Source organism: Pararge aegeria, chromosome Z (genome assembly GCF_905163445.1).
Source record: "Pararge aegeria chromosome Z, ilParAegt1.1, whole genome shotgun sequence".
Classification (NCBI taxonomy): Eukaryota; Metazoa; Arthropoda; class Insecta; order Lepidoptera; family Nymphalidae; genus Pararge; species Pararge aegeria.
In genome coordinates this window covers 411,616-430,395 of record NC_053208.1, presented here as the reverse complement: position 1 = coordinate 430,395, position 18,780 = coordinate 411,616, and the positions used below count along the sequence as shown (strand labels likewise).

Genomic DNA, 18,780 nt, shown 5'->3' with positions numbered 1-18,780 from the left:
CGCACGTAAATGAAAAAAGTTAGACGTGCGTGCTGGGATTCAAACTCGCCCCCTCCGAAAGTGAAGTTGAAGTTCTACCCACTGGGCTATCACCGTTTCATGTGGTGGATATTACAGATCGAAATATACAAAGAGTAATTTTGTTTTATGAGAGAATTCTTCCAAACTTATTGTCAAATGAAAGGTCTCCATCTGTAGATTTCGCTACGTAGCACTGACGTAATAAGCTAAGTAGCGATAAGGCCGCCAAACTGTATAGGTACGCGTGATAAAGAAAATCAAATAATTAAAAATCTAATAACACATATACCTAAAATGTAAGTAAAGTATTAAGTATACGTTAATTAACATTTTGGAAAAAGAAATTTAAGAAGTAGTTTGCTGTGCACGACCTTTCCGTAATGATCCTTTATTTAGTAATGATTAGTTCGTAATGATTATTTTACCGATGCTAGGTATTTCTTAACTGCGATATCTCCTAAGATAGTTATGAAATTGAATGGTGTAAATGATTAAAAAGAATTCGATTAAAAGTCAAATACTTGTGACGAATAACGTATTTATTTAGATGAGGATTAAAATCATGTTTTTATAGCCATTTCAGCAAATCAATTATTTATCAAGCTTTTTTAATAAGACAGAAAATTCTACGACGAATAGAAAAGGAGCTCGGATGGTTGCGGACTTCGAAAAACGGTCTTATTTTCGAAAAATCAGTAGTTTCTCTGCAAAAAAAAATTCCTATTTTATTATCAATGGATAGGTTGAACTTAAAAACACCGCGCAGCTCTTATGTGATTTGACGGATTTAGGTAACAAATTCTAACTGAGTATAAATTAACTTTATATAGGTGCCTTCGTTATCTGATCATCCTATGTAAAAGCGAATTATCACTAAATTCCTCACCCACTGATCAATTAAGAAATCTTCAAAAATATTACAACTAAAACTTGTTGTATAAAAAGTATTTTCCTTCTGGTAAGCTTAAGATGCCTAACCAGCTGAGTAAGGGTTTCAAAAGCGCCCGCAGAGGATGAAAATAAAAGAAATAGTTTAAGAATGGAATAGTTCTAAACTATTTCCAAAATATAGTATCCTATAAATAATCATAATAAATCTTTATGACTCCCTACAGGGCACAGGTCTCCTCTCAGAAGAGTTTAGGTTGTAGTCCGCCAAATGGGCAAAGTGCGTATTGGTAGCATACACATACTATTGAGAATTTAATGCAGAAAATATATTAGGCATGGAGGATTCCTCACAATGTTTTCCTTAAACATCAAAGTAGAGACAAACTTCTTTGCATTCCATGAATTAACCATGCGAGTGCAGAAAATCAGAAGGTGCGTACAACCGGTACTTGACACTCTGGTATAGCTTGGGAGCCCTTCGAACCTATTTCATTGCTCAGCTTCGTGTATTCAGGAAAGGATCTCTACGTAACTAACGTTGAAAGGATCTGTTAGCCAATTTTACTAAAATATTATAAAAAAGATGTAACTGCATGCCAACAACTTTTAGAAAGTTATGGAGACATTTTCCTGCTACGCCTCTCACTTTCATTGCATATAAACTATTATAGTCCATACCATAAGCCAATGCACTAAAGCTAAACAAATATGGCGTCAGATCACTTGTTAAAATTTGTCAATTGTTGGGAACATTGGCAAATGGCAGAGTAGTTAACAATGGATGATTGAATAAATACATTCTTATATCTAATGCCAAATAATATGATTAAATCATTACCTTGTGATATTATAAATGAAATTATTTAGACCTTGACATCATAACATTACTTTCTTGATAATTTCGTTACACATCTGATTTAATAGACATACCTACTAATAATACAAGATCCAAATTCACAAATGTAATGTAAATTGATAGGGCAAATCTAAAAATTACAGAAAAGTTATAAGAAACTATTAAAATTAGCCGCCAATTGTTTGTCATTGGACATTAAACACAGATGTACGACCGTAATTAGAACAACTTCATTCATTCAGTTTCCATTATGTCAAATTACAATTATCTTAATAAATACTTAGTAGTCTGTGTTTTTTATTTTTCGATTCTTACTAGTTTAACGTCCAATTATTAACGTTAGTTCACGATTTAGTTTGAAATACTTTAGTGTACTTATTAAAATTTTTCAATAAAACTTGTGTGAGTAATTCGTTGAAAATAACTGAAAATATTGTGAGCAAAACTGAAATGTCGTGACGGGTATGTTTTGTTAACATTTGATTAATAGAATTAATAAAAGTTATGGATTATGTAGTTCATTTGATAGGTTGTAATATTTATCGATTGTTACTGTGTGCTCTATTCAAGCAATACGTGCTTGAACCTCTTACTTTTCTAAGTTATGTGCGTTTTTAGTACATAATTAGAATATCACTTGCTTCAACGGTGAGGAAAACATCGTGAGGAAACCTGCATGCCTGGGAGTTCTATATACCTAATTTCTTACAAAGGTATGTGGAGAAACCAATTAACACTGGGCTAGCGTGGTGGACGACAGCCTTCTTATTTTGGGAGGAGACCCGTGCGCTGTAGTGGGTCAGTAATGGGTTGATATGATGATGATGATAACTGTGTGGATTATGTTTATTTCCGTGGTACAGTAAGCTCAACCGGTATAACTGTATAAATGTCCGGTTTGGATTATGACACCCCATCCTCTGGGATTTTATAAAAGCTTCTATAGAAAGCTCTAGCTTTCTATACATCCATTTATGTATTTCAATTAGGTGCCTTACCTAGGATTCATGTAGGCTGTTTTTAGAATTACTGTTGAGCATTCTTTTGTCGTTTGTTTGTGGTAAATCCCTTTTTGGGTTTGAGCTTCAGAAAGACTTACTACTTTATGTATAAATTCTAGTATAGTGTCATGGTGACGCAAGAAAAGACCATTTCCAAGAGCACCTTAGTAACCTACCAGTAAGTGCCTGGCTGGCCCATATTGATACCATAAGTAAAGCAAAATTTTTCAGTGGCCTACTTCCTATCTTCCTACAATATGTCCGTTCAAACAATGTTGAGATAGAATTCTTATAGGACTGGGCACCAATCTAATAGCAAAATCACTTTAGGTCTACGGGAATACACAATTTACTGATGGTGAATTACACTTTACACTTTGAACTTCAAACTTAATTACATACACTTTACAGATTTAATTTTTATATCAGTCTATAAAATATTTTATCATATGGGATACCTTTGTCTTTCTCTGACTCAGTTTACCAGTGCACCTGTCATAAATAGGTGTTTATGAAATCAGTCTTGACGCAAGAACTGCAGCTCTAGATTTAATGGTTTCCTATTTAAACGATAGAATACAAAAAGTTGACGTTAATGGAAAGCTTTCTAACAGGTCATTTGTGAAAATGGGTGTCCCTCAGGGTTCTATATTAGGACCTTTTCTGTCCCTCATTTACATGAATGACCTACCTTACCTTGCTAAGGACATTCACGGGATAGTATTGTCTGCGGATGACACATCACTGATGTTTAAAATTAAACGATGTAAAACAAATCTTGACCATGTAAACAAATGTCTTGCTAAAGTAGTACAGTAGTGGTTTGAGGTCAATAATTGAACAGAAAAAAAACATAGTGGTATTTGATGTGTATTAAATTCACGTTACCTAATGTTCAACTAGTAAAAACCATTGTAGAACTTAATAATGAGGAAGTGGATCTGGTAGATATGACAATATTTCTAGGTATTTTATAAATTTAAAATGCATATAAAAATTTTCGGAACCGACAGGATTTGAACCTGCGACTCTCGGGCTCCGAAAATTTTTATATGCATTTTAAATTTATAAAATTGATAATTCCTTCAAGTGTAGGTAAAAAACACTAATAAAAATTATAAGAAATTGCTAGGTATAATGTTAGATGCTAAACTTAAATGGGGATCACATATAAATAATTTAGCGAACAGACTTAGTTCTGCCGCATACACGGTTAAATAGATTTGTCACATGATAAATATAGAAACTGGTAGCCTTGTGTATTTTAGTTATTTTCACAGGGCAGAAAATGGACTGTAACAATATTAATATAAGAAGCAAAAATAAACTCGTGCAGTTTACTAGGCTACACAAAATTGCAAATTCATTCAAGAGCGATTACCAAATGAAATCTTTGAGATGTATCTTCTCTCAATAAGTTCAAAGTTTATATAAAACATAAGCTTACAGAAAAATCCTATTATAATATTAAGGATTACTTGAACGATAAAAAAGCTTGGGTGTAAATTGATCTAGCTTCATAGCTTAATATAAATAAACTGTGAGATGGTGATAACAAAAAAAAATAATTACCCGGCTAAGTTGTTGTGGGCTGTTCTTAGACCAGGGCGCATTTGGAACCCTCGTAACTTTAGGTTTAAGTTGGCGTACGAAGTTATCACCATCCCCTTACAATTATGTAAACATATATGTCTGAACGCTTCATAAGTGCCTGTGATATTGAATTTGAATTTTGCTCATATTAGTTTGTTTACCCTGTAAAGCAGTTATTTCACCCCAGTCACCAAAATCTTGGTGACTCTGAGGGTTTTATAGAATCCAGATAACTTTTGTAACTTCATCCCAATACAACTCATTTATGAATAAGATATACATAAGATATACAGATAGGGTCAACAGAATGCACCAGGTATTTGATTACTTAAAACTTCCTTAGTCTGAATAAAAACTGTCCAACATCATACTTTTTTAATCTTTAATAATCATGTCTAGATTGGTTGGTGGTTGAGGGACACATAGGTACAATAGAAATGTTTTTGTAAATGCTGAAGATGTCCTTTCTTCAAAAGTATCACCTTAACTAAGACAAGTAGGAAAAAAAGGATTGTGTGGTTTTATGAAACTACGGTAAAACTAGAACATTTTTTCGCATTATAGACAATTAACTAAAAATTTTCAAAATAATATTTCAATAGGGGTATAATAATTGCTTCATCAATTTTAATTTTATACTTGGAAACTTGAGATGTTGTAATAAAAGTTTTATTTGTATTTTAATTATCTTACTGATAAAAATTTAATATTAGGTGTATAGAGACAGTTTACAGTAAAATAGTAAACAAGTAAACTCAACCACTAACAATTATATACCTGACCTTGAACCTTGTTATCCCACAGGACTCCTCTCAGAATGAAAAGGTTCTAGGCCATAGTCCACCACACTGGCCACTTCACACACCCTTGAGAAAATTACGGAGAACTCTCAGGCATGCAGATTCCCAGTTATCCTACATTGAAAAAAATTATAAGCTTCAAGCAAAGATAAATTTCAAAAGTTATGTGTCAGAAGAGGTAGACGGTGATCAAACTTAGTTTCTCCAAAAGTAATACCGGCGTCCTACATCCTACATGGCTATGGCTCTCACTGCTAGGCCACCACTGCTTCTTGGGTACCGAGGTGTCATCAAAACATCTCCCAAAGCCATATTCTAAAACTTTTATAGATTCTGATAGATCAATTCTTTCTACAATGCTTATTTAAAAATATGTTGAGGATTTAGGATGTGGGAGTTAGAAGATAGATAAAATCCTAGTGCGTTTTTCCCTGACGTTACGTAATACCGTTCTGTCCGTCATCTATATTTCTATACTAATTATTTTGTTTTTATTATAAAGAGTTAATTATTTTGTTTGTTTGTACCGAATAGGTTCCGAAAGTACAGGACCGACTTTAATCATTTTTCACCAATAGAAAGTTAAATAAAGCTAATAAAGAATTCTTTGCCACGAAACATTAGTTCAGAGTTTTATTTTTGACTATTTTTGATTTTGACACACAACAAATATTTAAATGCTATTATAGTGTACATAGGACTTACTTATAATTATGATTTTTTTTTATCTATACTTAGGTCAATTTGTGTCTGTAATTTTTTTAATTATTAAAAATAGGATAGCAGCAAACCCCTCACTTAAGGTTTAATAATACCGAATGCATTAAGTGTCACATTTGTGAGGTAGCATTCGTGAGGACTTTAGTGCTAGGACTGAATAAAAAATGTTAGAAAACTTCTTGGTTAACCTAAAGCATACGAATCAACTGACAATGCGATTTCGATTCTTCCTTTAACGATTACCATTCTTTGTTAGTGGCAAAAGCTGAGATTGATAGCGGACGGCCATCCATCAATTTACTGACTTGGGTCAACGTTGCTTACCCAACGCTATCGACTAATATGTAGTGCTCTCGCTATAATGTGTACTGCTAAGCATTTAAGCAAGAATGCAAAGTATTTAAAATAAGTTGAAACGGGAGTAGGTCCTCGGGACGAGGGCGGTGCCATTTGCGATTTGCGATTTGCAATGTTTACGTTATTGAAGGTTTGAATTAGGAACACATTCTATTCGCCCCATTTGTTTAAATATGTTGATATACTCTCTGTACTTAATATCGTAGGTATGTATATAGTTTTAATTATTCTGTTATCTACCTTATCTCCCAAACTATCTAATTTTATACTAAAATTAGGAAACGGCTCTCCACATGGCTGTCCCACAGGGGTTAATAACTTACTTTTAAATTTAAAAAGAAAACAGGTGCTTGTAATTTATTCTACCAAATGTGAAGATGATAAAAGAAACAGCTAGCTATCGGTCGACTTCAAAAGCATTTATTTCATTATTTCTACGGAACAAGTTCAGCTTTATATTTAATTCGGTAAAATAAATTCGGAACTAATTATGTAACCTCACTACGTTCTCCTCGGATTTGGGGTACCGCTGAGATGTTTTCTCTACCTCGATAAAGTTAGATAACGAACGTATAATTGAATCTTTTTGGCCGAATAAAGTGGCAAGAAGTTTTCTGTCAAATATTAAACTAGCTAGCAGCTGATTGGGCACCGGAATTCATATAGCCAATATTCACATATTAAAATAGCAAATGCGAGTTTGTACCCATATCCTGAAGGGAAACTTATATTTATGTAAAAGGAAATAGATATAGTTGCTATGCTTTATATATTATATATAGATATTTATTTAATAAGTAACAGAATATATACATTTACATAGATGCACATTCTATGAAATCAATTTTGATTAGAAGAGGAGCCAGCAATTGAGAAAGAAGGTCTTATCCTTTCTCACTTATCAAATCGCACGTTGTCCATCTTGTATAAGTAAGATATATTGGATTGGATAAGAATTTTCATAGACCTATTTTATAAGTTCCGCGCTATTCTATCGTGCTAAGCGAACCGTACCAATCAAGAGTCTTCAACTCAAGAGTTTCTATTCAGGTTTAATTATCACTAACGAGGGTATTCAATTCAAATTCAAAATTTCTTTATTCATGTAGGCCTAACACAGGCACTTTTAAAGCGTTCATACATGAATGTTTACATAATTGTAAGGGGATGGTGATACGCCACTTCGTACGCCAACTTAAACCTAAAGCTACGAGGTTTCCAAACGCGCCCTCCTCTAAGAAGAGCCCACAACAAACTTAGCCGAATAATTTTTTTTTTCGTTATCACCATCTCACAATGGAGAATCACTAAAAATAGAAGATTCCACAGTTTTTTTGAATTCAAGAAAAACTTCCACACTTATGAATAATTGTTAAGTGCAATGAATGAATACTTAACAATTATTCATTGTAAAGTCAACATCTCCTGAGGATGCTCCGGTTTCGGAGCGAAACGTGCGTAGAGGGTATATTGCCGAAGATCTGTTTGGTGTGGAGTATAAGAATTGAAGAAAGTATAAATTACACCACACAGATTCTCCTGCTTTTCGCGGAGTATAGCAAATTAAGCTTAATTTTGATAAAAAGTAAAATTGATAAAAAATTTCATCTCATTTCCTGGGAGAAGCTTATTGTTTATCGGGATAAAAACTAGCCTATATGTTGACCCGGAATATCAGCTACCACTATATCAAATTTTATTTAAAACCGTTCAGTAGTTTTCACGTGATGCCCGGACAGACAGACAAAACGAAAAAAAATTAAATAAAAATCTGTTTTGGACTCAGTATCGATTATAAAGCATCCCCCGGTCAAAATTTTCTTAAAATATTAAATGTACAGAAATCTTCCAGTTACAGTTTTATTATAAGTATAGATAAGTCCGCAGCCCACAAGCTTGCGCGTACTACTGATTGCTAGACAAGCGTGTGGGTACATCGCAAACGTTTTCCGAAGATCCTTCTAGAAAATCTCACACTTGGCACTCATTATTGTAAATCTATGCAACTGTGTGTAAATAATAAATATAAATTTTGTATAATAAAATGGCAATATTTATGATTTTGGTAGACTTTAAAATTATAACTGATATAATAAAATCCATAAAACTATAAAGGTATGACATTTTGTTATTGAACTATTATAAAGACTTAAAATAGATCAGTTATTCCTGTTAAAAATATATTTCTAATGGCATCAGCGATATTTGATCATGTGATTGTTTGCATCATTATTAATTATTTTTGGCACGACAAACCTAACTTTGCTTAGAGCTTATTGCCAAGCCTTTTACACGTGCAGTCTGTGGACTGATCATCAGTGGCGTGCACTTCATGAATGCACGAAAGCACTGCATACCCTAAAATTTATATATAACTCGTATAGGAGGAGATTTATTACCGTTTTATACAATTCACTGCTGTATGCATACCCTGGTAAGAAACCTAGTGCACGCCTCTGCTGATCATACGCAGCGGACCTGTGCGTTTTAAATACAACAATGTGCTGAGGGCGATGTTAAGGAAGCCTCGACACTGCAGTGAGTCGGCAAGCATGCAGCGTCTATGATTAGTAGGTTACACATGGGAGAAGTTTTAACAACCTGTCAGCAAAATCGCTGTTAATCTGTGAACATCAGCACCACGGGATATAACTTTGGTGTGAGGCTAGCTAGTCAGAAAAGTAAATGATTACAAAAATATAATTATGGTTACCGTGGCCAGAATTGTTAACTAATAACTATTTTTAAAATTTCTATCATTAGAAATTTTAAAAATATAGAAATTATTATTATTATTACTACACATAGGCCACTATTATTATAATAATTCTGGGCTATTTTAAACAATGGTTTCGTCATTTTCACTTTGCCTTTCATTGAATAGATACGATTAATGTCAAAAACTACTAAAAATTATTTAGTTTTAGTGTGACACTACCTTAAATATATAGAATTCTATTAAATTTTGCAAATTTTGATTAAGTCATAGTTCTTGTAACTTACCAAATACTTGTCGTTTTTTTTCAGAATCACGTAAGCAAATAACCCAAAGAAGCCATGAACAGAAAAGTATTGTATCGAATCTTGAAACAGAAGGTACTGACATATCGACCAGTACAATTTTACATCAAACGACGGAGGAAAGTAATATTTTAAAATTACAAAATATAGAGAACGTGCAAACTCGGCAGGTGCCCTGGAGAAAAACTAGGGTTGCTTCTTTGTCAATTACAGATGAACAGACGTTGGAAACTAAGCATTGGCGTAAACCACGTCGTGAAGAAGACAGCAGTTTGATAACAGATCAAACTGATGGGACGGAAACGGAGTCAGATGTACGTCATGTTAGACTTCAAAGTAAGTCTAGACCAGATCTAAAGCCTCTTTATTTTGATAAAAGTTATGTGACAGAAGATTCTACAATTCTTGATGTTTCTAAAGAGGATGAAAGTATAGTGAAAAAATCCGTTAAAAAAGAAACAGGACCTGATGATTACCAAGACAAACAAGTAAAAGAGCAAGTGCCGTGGACTCAAGAAGCAATCAAATTACGACGCACAAAAGTCGAAAAAACTCCGATAGCAAAGGAAAAGTTTGAAGATGTATCATTAAAACCTGTGAGAAAGAGTTCATTGCAAAAGACTGAGACAGTATTACTTGAAGATTCACTTACATCTTTAGAAGACACAGTTATTTTAAAGGTTGCTGATGTAGAATCGAGTGTGCAACTTAAACGTAAAAAGGAGATATTACCTAAGACTAAAGATTCCGATATCATAACAAGTAGACTTCTTCATCAAACAACAGAAGAGACTAATCTTTTAGATTTAAAACAAACTGAAGATATTCTTGATAAACAGACTGTTAGAGATAAACAAGACCTAAAACCATCAGAAAAGCAAACACAAGAAAAAGTGCCTTGGACACAAGAATCGATAAAATTACGTCCCACGAAAGTTGAAAAAGCGCCGATAGCAAAAGAAAAGTTCGAAGATGTGGAATTAAAACCATTGCGAAGAAGTTCTTTACTAAAGACTGAAACGGTATTGATTGAAGATTCAATTACAGCTATAGAAGACACTGTTATTTTAAAGGTTACCGATGACAAAAGTATTGAACAAATTAAGACTTTGGAAGCTGAGAAGCCATCAGAAGAACAGCAAGAGCCAGTTTCGTGGCGTGTTGGAAAGAGACGACCGAAAGAAGAAACTTCTTTAGCAGAAATAGATCTCAAGCCAGTTATGAAACCAAAAGTGCCTGAGGAAGAAAAACCTCAAGAAGTGAAGCTAAAGCCAGTCAAAAAAGTACAACCAGAAGATACATCAGTTGAAGAAGTAGTTCTCAAACCTGTGCGGAAACAACAAGTACCTGAAGAAAAAATGCCAGATGTAAAGCTTAAGCCAGTTAGGAAAAAGAAACCAACCGTGGAACTTCAGCCAGAAGAGGTTTCGTGGCGTATGGGAAAGAGGCGACCAAAAGAAGAACCATTATTATCAGAGGTAGATCTCAAGCCTATTTCAATAGCAAAAGTGCCGGCGGAAGAAAAACCCGAAGAAGTGAAGTTAAAACCGGTCAAAAAAGCACATGAAGAAGAAATGCCCCAGGAAGTGAAACTCGAACCAGTAAGGAAAGAGAAACCATCCGAAGAACAGCAAACAGAAGAAGTTTCATGGCGAGTGGGAAAGAGGCGACCAAAAGAAGAGCCAACAGCTGAAGAAGTTCATCTCAAGACTATTCCTAAATCGAAAGCACCAGAAGAAGAAAACCCAGATGAATTGAAGCTGAAACCAGTTAAAAAGGTGAATCTGCAAGAAGAAATCAATGAGGAAGTGAAGCTTAAACCAGTGAAAAAGGTAAAACCAGAAGAACTTCCATTGGAAGAAGTCGCACCTAAACCTGTGTCTAAACAAAAAGAACTTGAAGAAAAGCCCGGGGATGTAAAGCTCAAGCCAGTTAAACGGGAAAAACTAACTGAGGAAAAACAGCTAGAAGAAGTTACGTGGCGTTTTGGAAAGAGACGTCCAAAAGAAGAACTTTCAGTTGATGAAGTAGATCTTAACGCTGTTCAAAAGCCAAAGGTGTCAGAGGAAGAAAAACCTAAAGAAGTAAAACTAAAACCTGTCAAAAAGTTTGAACCAGAAGAGCCAACAGCTGAAGAAGTAGTACTCAAACCTTTGCCTAAGCAAAAAGTGCCTGAGGAAGAAAAGCTCGAGGAATTGAAGCTTAAACCAGTTCGAAAGGAGAAACCAACTGAGGAACAGAAATCAGAGGAGGTATCATGGCGTGTTGGAAAGAGGCGACCAAAAGAAGAGTCTTCTGTTGAAGATGTAGATCTCAAACCTATTCCAAAACCTAAAGCACCAAAAGATGAAAAACCTGAAGAAGTGAAGCTGAAACCAGTCCTAAAGGTCAAATCAGAAAAACCAGAAGAAGAATCCCCCGAAGAAATAAAGCTTAAACCAGTTAAAAGAGTAAAACCAGAGAAGCCAATAGATGAAGAAGTTGTTCTCAAGCCTGTGCCGATACAAAAAATTTCAGAAGAAGAAAAGCCCGAGGAGGTTAAGCTTAAACCAGCTAGGAAGGAAAAAATAACAGATGATCAGCAGCCAGAAGATATTTCATGGCGTGTGGGAAAAAGGCGACCAAAAGAAGAACCATCAGTTGAAGAGGTAGGCCTAAAGCCGGTTTCACAACCAAAAGTGCCAGAAGAAGAAAAACCAGCAGAAGTTAAGCTGAAACCAGTCAAGAAGGTCAAACCAGAAAAACCAGAAGAAGAATACCTTGAAGAAGTAAAGCTTAAACCAGTTAAAAAGGTAAAAGCAGAGGAGCCAATAGTTGAAGAAGTTGTTCTCAAGCCTGTGCCGAAACAAAAAATTCCAGAAGACGAAATGCCCGAGGAGGTTAAGCTTAAACCAGTTAGGAAGGAAAAAACAACCGAGGAACCAAAGCCAGAAGAAGTTTCATGGCGAGTTGGAAAGAGGCGACCAAAAGAACAACCATCAGTAGAAGAGGTAGACCTTAAGCCGGTTCCGAAATCTGTAATGCTAGAAAAAGAAACGCCAGACGAAGTTAAGCTGAAGCCGACCAAAAAGGTTAAACCGGAAACACCAGAAGAAGATATCGCCCAAGAAGAAAAGCTTAAACCAGCTGACAAGGTAAAAGCAGCGGAGCCAAACGTTGAAGAAGTTATTCTCAAGCCTGTTCCGAAAAAAATTATTCCCGAAGAAGAAATTATTCCCGAAGAGTTGAAGCTGAAACCAGTAAAGAAGGATAAAATAAAAGAAGATCAGCAGCCAGAAGAATTTACATGGCGTGTGGGAAAAAAGCAACCGAAAGAAGAGGCATCAGTTGAAGAAGTAAACCTCAAGCCTATTCCTAAATCAAAAGCGCCAGAAGAAGAAAAAATAGATGAAGTCAAGCTTCAACCAGTCAAAAAGGTGAAGCCAGAAGAAGAAATCCCTGAGGAAGTGAAACTTAAACCAGTGAAAAAGGTAAAACCAGAAGATCTACCGTTAGAAGAAATAGCACTCAAACCTGTGTCTAAACAAAAAGCACTTGATGAAGAAAAGCCTGAGGATGTAAAGCTCAAGCCAGTTAAACGGGAAAAATCAACAGAGGAAAAGCAGCCAGAAGAAGTTACGTGGCGTGTTGGAAAGAGACGTCCGAAAGAAGAACTTTTAGTTGAAGGAGTAGATCTTAAAGCTGTGCCAAAACCGAAAGTGTCAGAGGAAGAAAAACCTGAAGAAGTAAAACTAAAACCTGTCAAAAAGTTTGAACCAGAAGAGCCAACAGCTGAAGAAGTAGTACTCAAATCTGTGCCTAAGCTAAAAGTACCTGAGGAAGAAAAGCTCGAGGAATTGAAGCTTAAACCAGTTCGAAAGGAGAAACCAACTGAGGAACAGAAATCAGAGGAAGTATCATGGCGTGTTGGAAAGAGGCGACCAAAAGAAGAGTCTTCTGTTGAAGAAGTAGATCTCAAACCTATTCCAAAACCTAGAGCACCAGAAGATGAAAAACCTGAAGAAGTGAAGCTGAAACCAGTCAAAAAGGTCAAACCAGAAGAACCAGAAAAAGAAATTCAAGAAGTTAAGCTTAAACCCTCAAAAAAAATAAAACCGGAAGAACCAACAGTTGAAGACGTTGTTTTTGAACCTATTCCAATACAAACGGCTTTAGAAGAAGATAAACCAGAAGAAGTTAAGCTAAAACCAGTCAAAAAAATGAAACCCGAAAAACCAAAAGAAAAAATTCTTGAGGAATTAAAGCCTAAACCACTTAAAAGGATTGTGCAAGAAGAACAAACAGTTGAAGAAGTAGTTCTTAAACCTGTGCCAAAACAGAAAGTTCCAGAAAAGGACAAGCCAGAAGAAGTGATGCTTAAACCAGTTAAAAGAGAAAAGGCTGAAAAACCGGAAATCGAGGAAGAATATATTCCCAAAACTGAATTAAAATTAACCACGACTGAAATATCAAGCACGACAGAGAAACGTAAGAAGACTCTTAAGAAGAAAATTGAAAAGGAAGAGCCCATAGGTAAGTTTAAGTCTTTGCATGTAAAAACATTTCATGTAACTTTTACTATTCTTTAATACAGATGCATGGCGTAAAATTAGAAAAATGTCAACTCTTTCCTTTTTAATAAACAAACTACTCTTAGCTCCCTTCCCAATACATAATACATAATTGTAGAGATATTTTGTTAAAACTAATATAATTTCCAGTACAATTTAACCAACCTAGATTATAAAATGCAGTAGTTCAAATTCTCAGATAATAAAAAAATTAACTAATAAAGCGGTATCATTAACGAGGAAATATTTTACAGAAGTTGGACCCTTAATAGTTCAGCCCATAAAGGCCATGACTGTATATGATAGCGATGATTTTGAACTTGAAGTTACCTTTACACCAAAATTAGTCGATAAGATTACTTGGTTCCGTAATAATCAAGTGATTGCAAACAGTGACGATTGTTTTATAAAAAACGAAAATGGCAAATCAACATTAAGAATACAAAAAGCAAATAAAAACAAAGTAGGCAAATACGAAGTACTAATAGAAAAAGATAATATTGTTTTGAAATCTGCAAGCACTATAAAATTAGCCAAGCAAACTGAACGAGACCATGTTGAGCCACCCAGTTTTGTTAAACCCTTAATGCCGAAATACGTTCGCTTGGAAGAGATCGTTCTGTTAGAGACCGAGGTGGAATCCAATCCATGTGCATCATTCCAATGGTTTATTGGTAACAGAGATGTTTTAAGTTACATCAAAGAAAATAAAATACATAATATCTACATAACCAACAAGCAAAACGTTTCATGTCTCTGTATTGAAAACATGACACAGGAATTATTTGGGATAATAACGTGTAGAGCTGAAAACTTTGGTGGATCAGTTTCGTCGTCCGCGTCTCTTTTGTTAGAAAAGAGTATTAAAGAGACATCAGGAAGAGCGCCTGAATTCCTTTCACCTTTACAATGTACAACTGTAATGGACGGTGACCCAATAATACTAAAATGCACCATCGACGCTGAGCCCTGGCCTAAAATCGATTGGTATCATGACGGAAACTGTATCGAATGGGCAAGAGATATAACGGTCGGTCGTCAAGAATCTGGATTGTGTGAAATTTGCATCAAAGAAGCTTTCCCAGAAATGTCAGGCACTTACAGCTGTGTGGCTGAGAACGAATACGGACGAAGCATCAGCGAATGTGTAGTGACGGTGGAAGGTAGTGCAAAAAACAGCTTTAACAATACTGGTCTGAATGCATGCGAATCTAATAACGTAAACTGCACGGAATGTTACATGCACTATCGATTGTTCACCTTCATCACCGATTTTCAAAGTTGCCATGCATCTGTACACTGTAGTAATCTGTGAAATAAAGAAAGTGTTAGACTAAAATTAAGAAATGAAAGTTTTTAATTTGTGGAAGTTGATTTTTGATTGTTAAAACGATAAAAAAAAGTGTTCAACAATTTATTATCGTCAGGCTTTGGGTTTTACAAGTAGATCGAGTAGTAGTAGTAGATATTGGCGTAGGTATCTTAGCTTTTAATTACACTAAAGCACTAAAGCACACGCAATTTTAATTAGCAATTTTTAATCAAAGCTGGGTATTGCCATTTCCATAAAAAAACCTAATTATGTATTATAGAGGCCTTTCTATGTTTACAGCTTACGAATATGTGCCGAGCGCGTCGGAAGAAGATATCTTAAGCGACGAAGTAAGTAAAGTTTATATCTTTTTAAACAAATTTGAAAGTAGTTTTGCGATTTTCGTCGTTATCCTAGTTATATGCACCAACTGCTTATAAACTTGGTATTTGTTTATTACATATACAGGGTTCAATAAAAAATACCAGAAATCTCTCGGCCTTATAGTTCTTATCATTATAACTAACAAATTTTGTTGTATGACTTTTTAAAATTCATTATTAATTTATTTCATACAAAAAAAATCTGTTAAAAGACATAACACTTTGAAACCAAATAACAATCAGCGAAAAATTGACTAAAGTCCACTGCCCCTGGCCCTGGCACTGGCCAAACCGCTGCGAGCAAGCACAATAGAATCGTGGTTCACGCACTATCGCCGATGTTAAATTACAGAGTAGTAACAAGTAGAGTATCTTCGTAAAATATTTAATATTTCACAAAGTTCCACTAGGAAATAAAGTACTAAAGTTTAATGAAAGCAACTGCAGGCCGAGAGCTATCTGGTATTTTTTACTTTAACCCCGTATATGCATTTTTTCCTGTTTAAAATCAAATTAAGCAAGAAAAAATTTTTAGTAAAATTTCAAGTCGATAGCACTAATGAGGCATTATTAATACCGCTTATAAAGTTGTCACGGACAGTCAGTTCGCTTCTACCATTATGGTAAAGTAACCTTACAAATCTGGCCGTTATGGAGATTTGGAGAGCAAAACTCCTTTTTCAACAACAGTATATCGCTCGTAGCAGCGCAACAGTTGAGCAAACAGTATTATTAAAACGATGAATAAGTTCACACATGGGGTAAAAAAATCAAGAAAAGTAAGAAAGAGCAACTCTGTTCATGTTGTTGACCCCAAAGGTGGGATTAGGGCAAGCAGAAAAGAGTAAGTTCATAAACACATAAAATTCAGTTTCGTTACTGGCCTAATTGACCCTTAAATAGATGACATATACCCATATGTCATCGATTTAAGGTAAAAGTTGTAAGTACGTATATATACTACTATTTACGTATATATCTACTATTTTTAATTGTCTATTCCTGTACTTTCCAGAAAACCAGTGACATTGAAGAATTCGCTCCTAAGATTGTTAAACCATTACCCACAGTGGTATCTGCTACCGAGGGAGAACTAACGAGGTACGTTTGTAGGCACCTGTTTCCCTATAGACGTGGTCGCAGCGAAGTCATTTCATCTAGCGACCTTTTAAACTTACCAAAAATGATTTTGTGCGGTAGACCCTGCTTTCCACATAGGTGGCAACTTACTGCAAAAAGACATACCTGGGGTTTAAAGTGTAAGACGATTCTGGGTCAGACCCATGAACTCAGATTATTAATTAAAACGATTACAGGCAATAAATACCTCACACCCAAAATTTTCCATCTTTTACATAATCTTTTATATAATACCTAATAGAAGTTTAAACTTAGAACTTTTGAGAAACATTTCAAAGGTTGCAGACCGGTAGTTAAGAGACAAAAAAATTGTAAACAATATCCTTTAAATTAATAAATAATTATATGTAGCCCTTTATTTGTGGTAATTTTTTTTTTGATTTATAAATATTTTAATGTATATTCATTTCAAAATAGGCTATAAAAAGTCTCTCTTCTGCATTAATAGGTTAGTAGCAAAAGCCATCGGAGTTCCCACCCCCGAGATAAGATGGCTGAAGCAAGGAATGGAAATCCACCAGTCTCAGGAGTACCAGATCGAGGAACTGGAGGATGGCACCTCAATGCTGATCATACCGGAGGTGTATCAGGACGATACTGGCGAGATCTCGTTCGAAGCTACCAACGCGTTGGGCGCCGCATCAACTGTCGCAGCTTTGTCTGTCGAGAGTAAGAAAAGTCTAGACTATTTTATGGTTTCAAGCCCCCGACGGCTAGCATGGTGACAAATTATATCCTCCGATTATATCCCCTGACAAGGGATAAAATTTGTAGCACCAATTGGTATTTTTTGCTTCCCTTTAGGAAATTAGAAAACATACCAAAATTACACTCAAAATCGGCTTGAGTTTGATCCACTTTCGTTGATGGTCACCAACGTTTAACTAATTTTTTTACTGACATGGACCTTTTGTGGCAGTTGCTAGCTAGTTAGTAGCTGCTAGCTTAATGCTAGTTGGAGGGTTTCAACGATTATTATAGTTATTATGAGCAATAAAAACTGGGTCCGGTGGTACTGGTCGCACGACTATCATTTCCTAACTGAGATTTTTTTTAAAACATGCCTAATATTTTTGGACCTTGTAATCAATTTTAGGCAGAACGTTTGTAGTTAAAAAAAAATCAAAATACGAGATTAGAAAAAGTAACGTTAAGTATATTTTTCTATGACGATATAATGTTACGATATGCAAAAGGGAATCCATGTAAACTTACGGTATAGTAGTAATGAATGCCAACAACCAGACCAACGAAGCATTTTGTTATTATATTTAATGTTATTTCAGTTTCTCTTTTCAGATAACGTCGTCGCCAAATGCAACAAAGTATCAGTAAACCCAGGATTTGATCCCTTTACAGAATGTCCGATTCCTGATTCCAACATTTTATTTATAAAATCAAAATATTACGACGCAACGCGTTACTTAAATTTACACCACAATCTACACTGATGTTATTTAAATCGAATCTGTATGCGTGTCTGCATGCCCGTACCTCAACCAAACACTGAAAAGGGCCTATCACAAAAGAGAGTGAGAGTTTTGGCTAGGTTTTTGCACACTACTCTCGCTCGAAATTTGAGTAATTTACTTTCATTAAAGTTAAATTTTTTGAGTATCGGATTTCTGTTTTAAAATTGATACGAAAAATAAGTAATTTTTTTTCATACATTTTGTAGGTAACATAATATTTCGATGTAAAATTATTCAAGATTTATTCCAAGCGCATTATTGTATGTCTGACTATACGAAGAACTCAGGACCTGTCTGAAAGAAGTCTGGACCTTGGGTTATTCAATAAACTGTGATTGAGTGAAGCAGAAGCTAGTGAACAACAACCGTATCAAAAATGGATCATTTCCATATGACACATGTTGAGTAACATTAAATCAATATTAGAATCATCCTCAAAATGTGTGTGTGATTCAAATGTTACTTTTAATTATGATGGTAGCATTGAATTCGGTAGAAATTAGTTAATGGAGTTAAAGTTTCTGATAAATTCTGTTTCTTCCGTAGGTGTCATCGGTACAACCGACTATAGGAAACCGGAATGGGTCACGCATATGGAAAATTTACAGGAGGTTCTAAAAGGTAAAATGACTAAATTAATAATAAAAACTTTTTGCCCTACCA

At 35.0% G+C, this 18,780-nt stretch overlaps 1 protein-coding gene and 1 long non-coding RNA gene across 17 annotated transcripts in view; one reads left to right on the top strand and one right to left on the bottom strand.

The window, feature by feature from the left end:
• The window catches only part of LOC120636151 (titin), a 134,128-nt gene that overhangs the window by 51,705 nt on the left and 63,643 nt on the right, over positions 1 to 18,780 (top strand). For 14 of the 16 annotated variants that reach the window (XR_005659350.1, XR_005659351.1, XM_039907472.1 and 11 more), the window contains 6 exons: positions 9,267 to 13,772; positions 14,065 to 14,973; positions 15,423 to 15,472; positions 16,521 to 16,606; positions 17,094 to 17,314; positions 18,664 to 18,738. Coding sequence is in view for 14 of the 16 variants with exons in the window: in XM_039907472.1 (XP_039763406.1) it covers positions 9,267 to 13,772; positions 14,065 to 14,973; positions 15,423 to 15,472; positions 16,521 to 16,606; positions 17,094 to 17,314; positions 18,664 to 18,738 (5,847 nt within the window). In the remaining 2 variants the exon portion in view is untranslated. The remainder of the gene's footprint in view (positions 1 to 9,266; positions 13,773 to 14,064; positions 14,974 to 15,422; positions 15,473 to 16,520; positions 16,607 to 17,093; positions 17,315 to 18,663; positions 18,739 to 18,780) is intronic. The other 2 variants (XM_039907474.1, XM_039907478.1) reach the window with 2 other exon arrangements.
• LOC120636153 lies at positions 542 to 1,859 on the bottom strand. Its single transcript, XR_005659352.1, has 2 exons — positions 1,751 to 1,859; positions 542 to 725 (listed from the first exon to the last, which is right to left on the bottom strand). It is a non-coding gene; the product is annotated as an uncharacterized LOC120636153 (long non-coding RNA).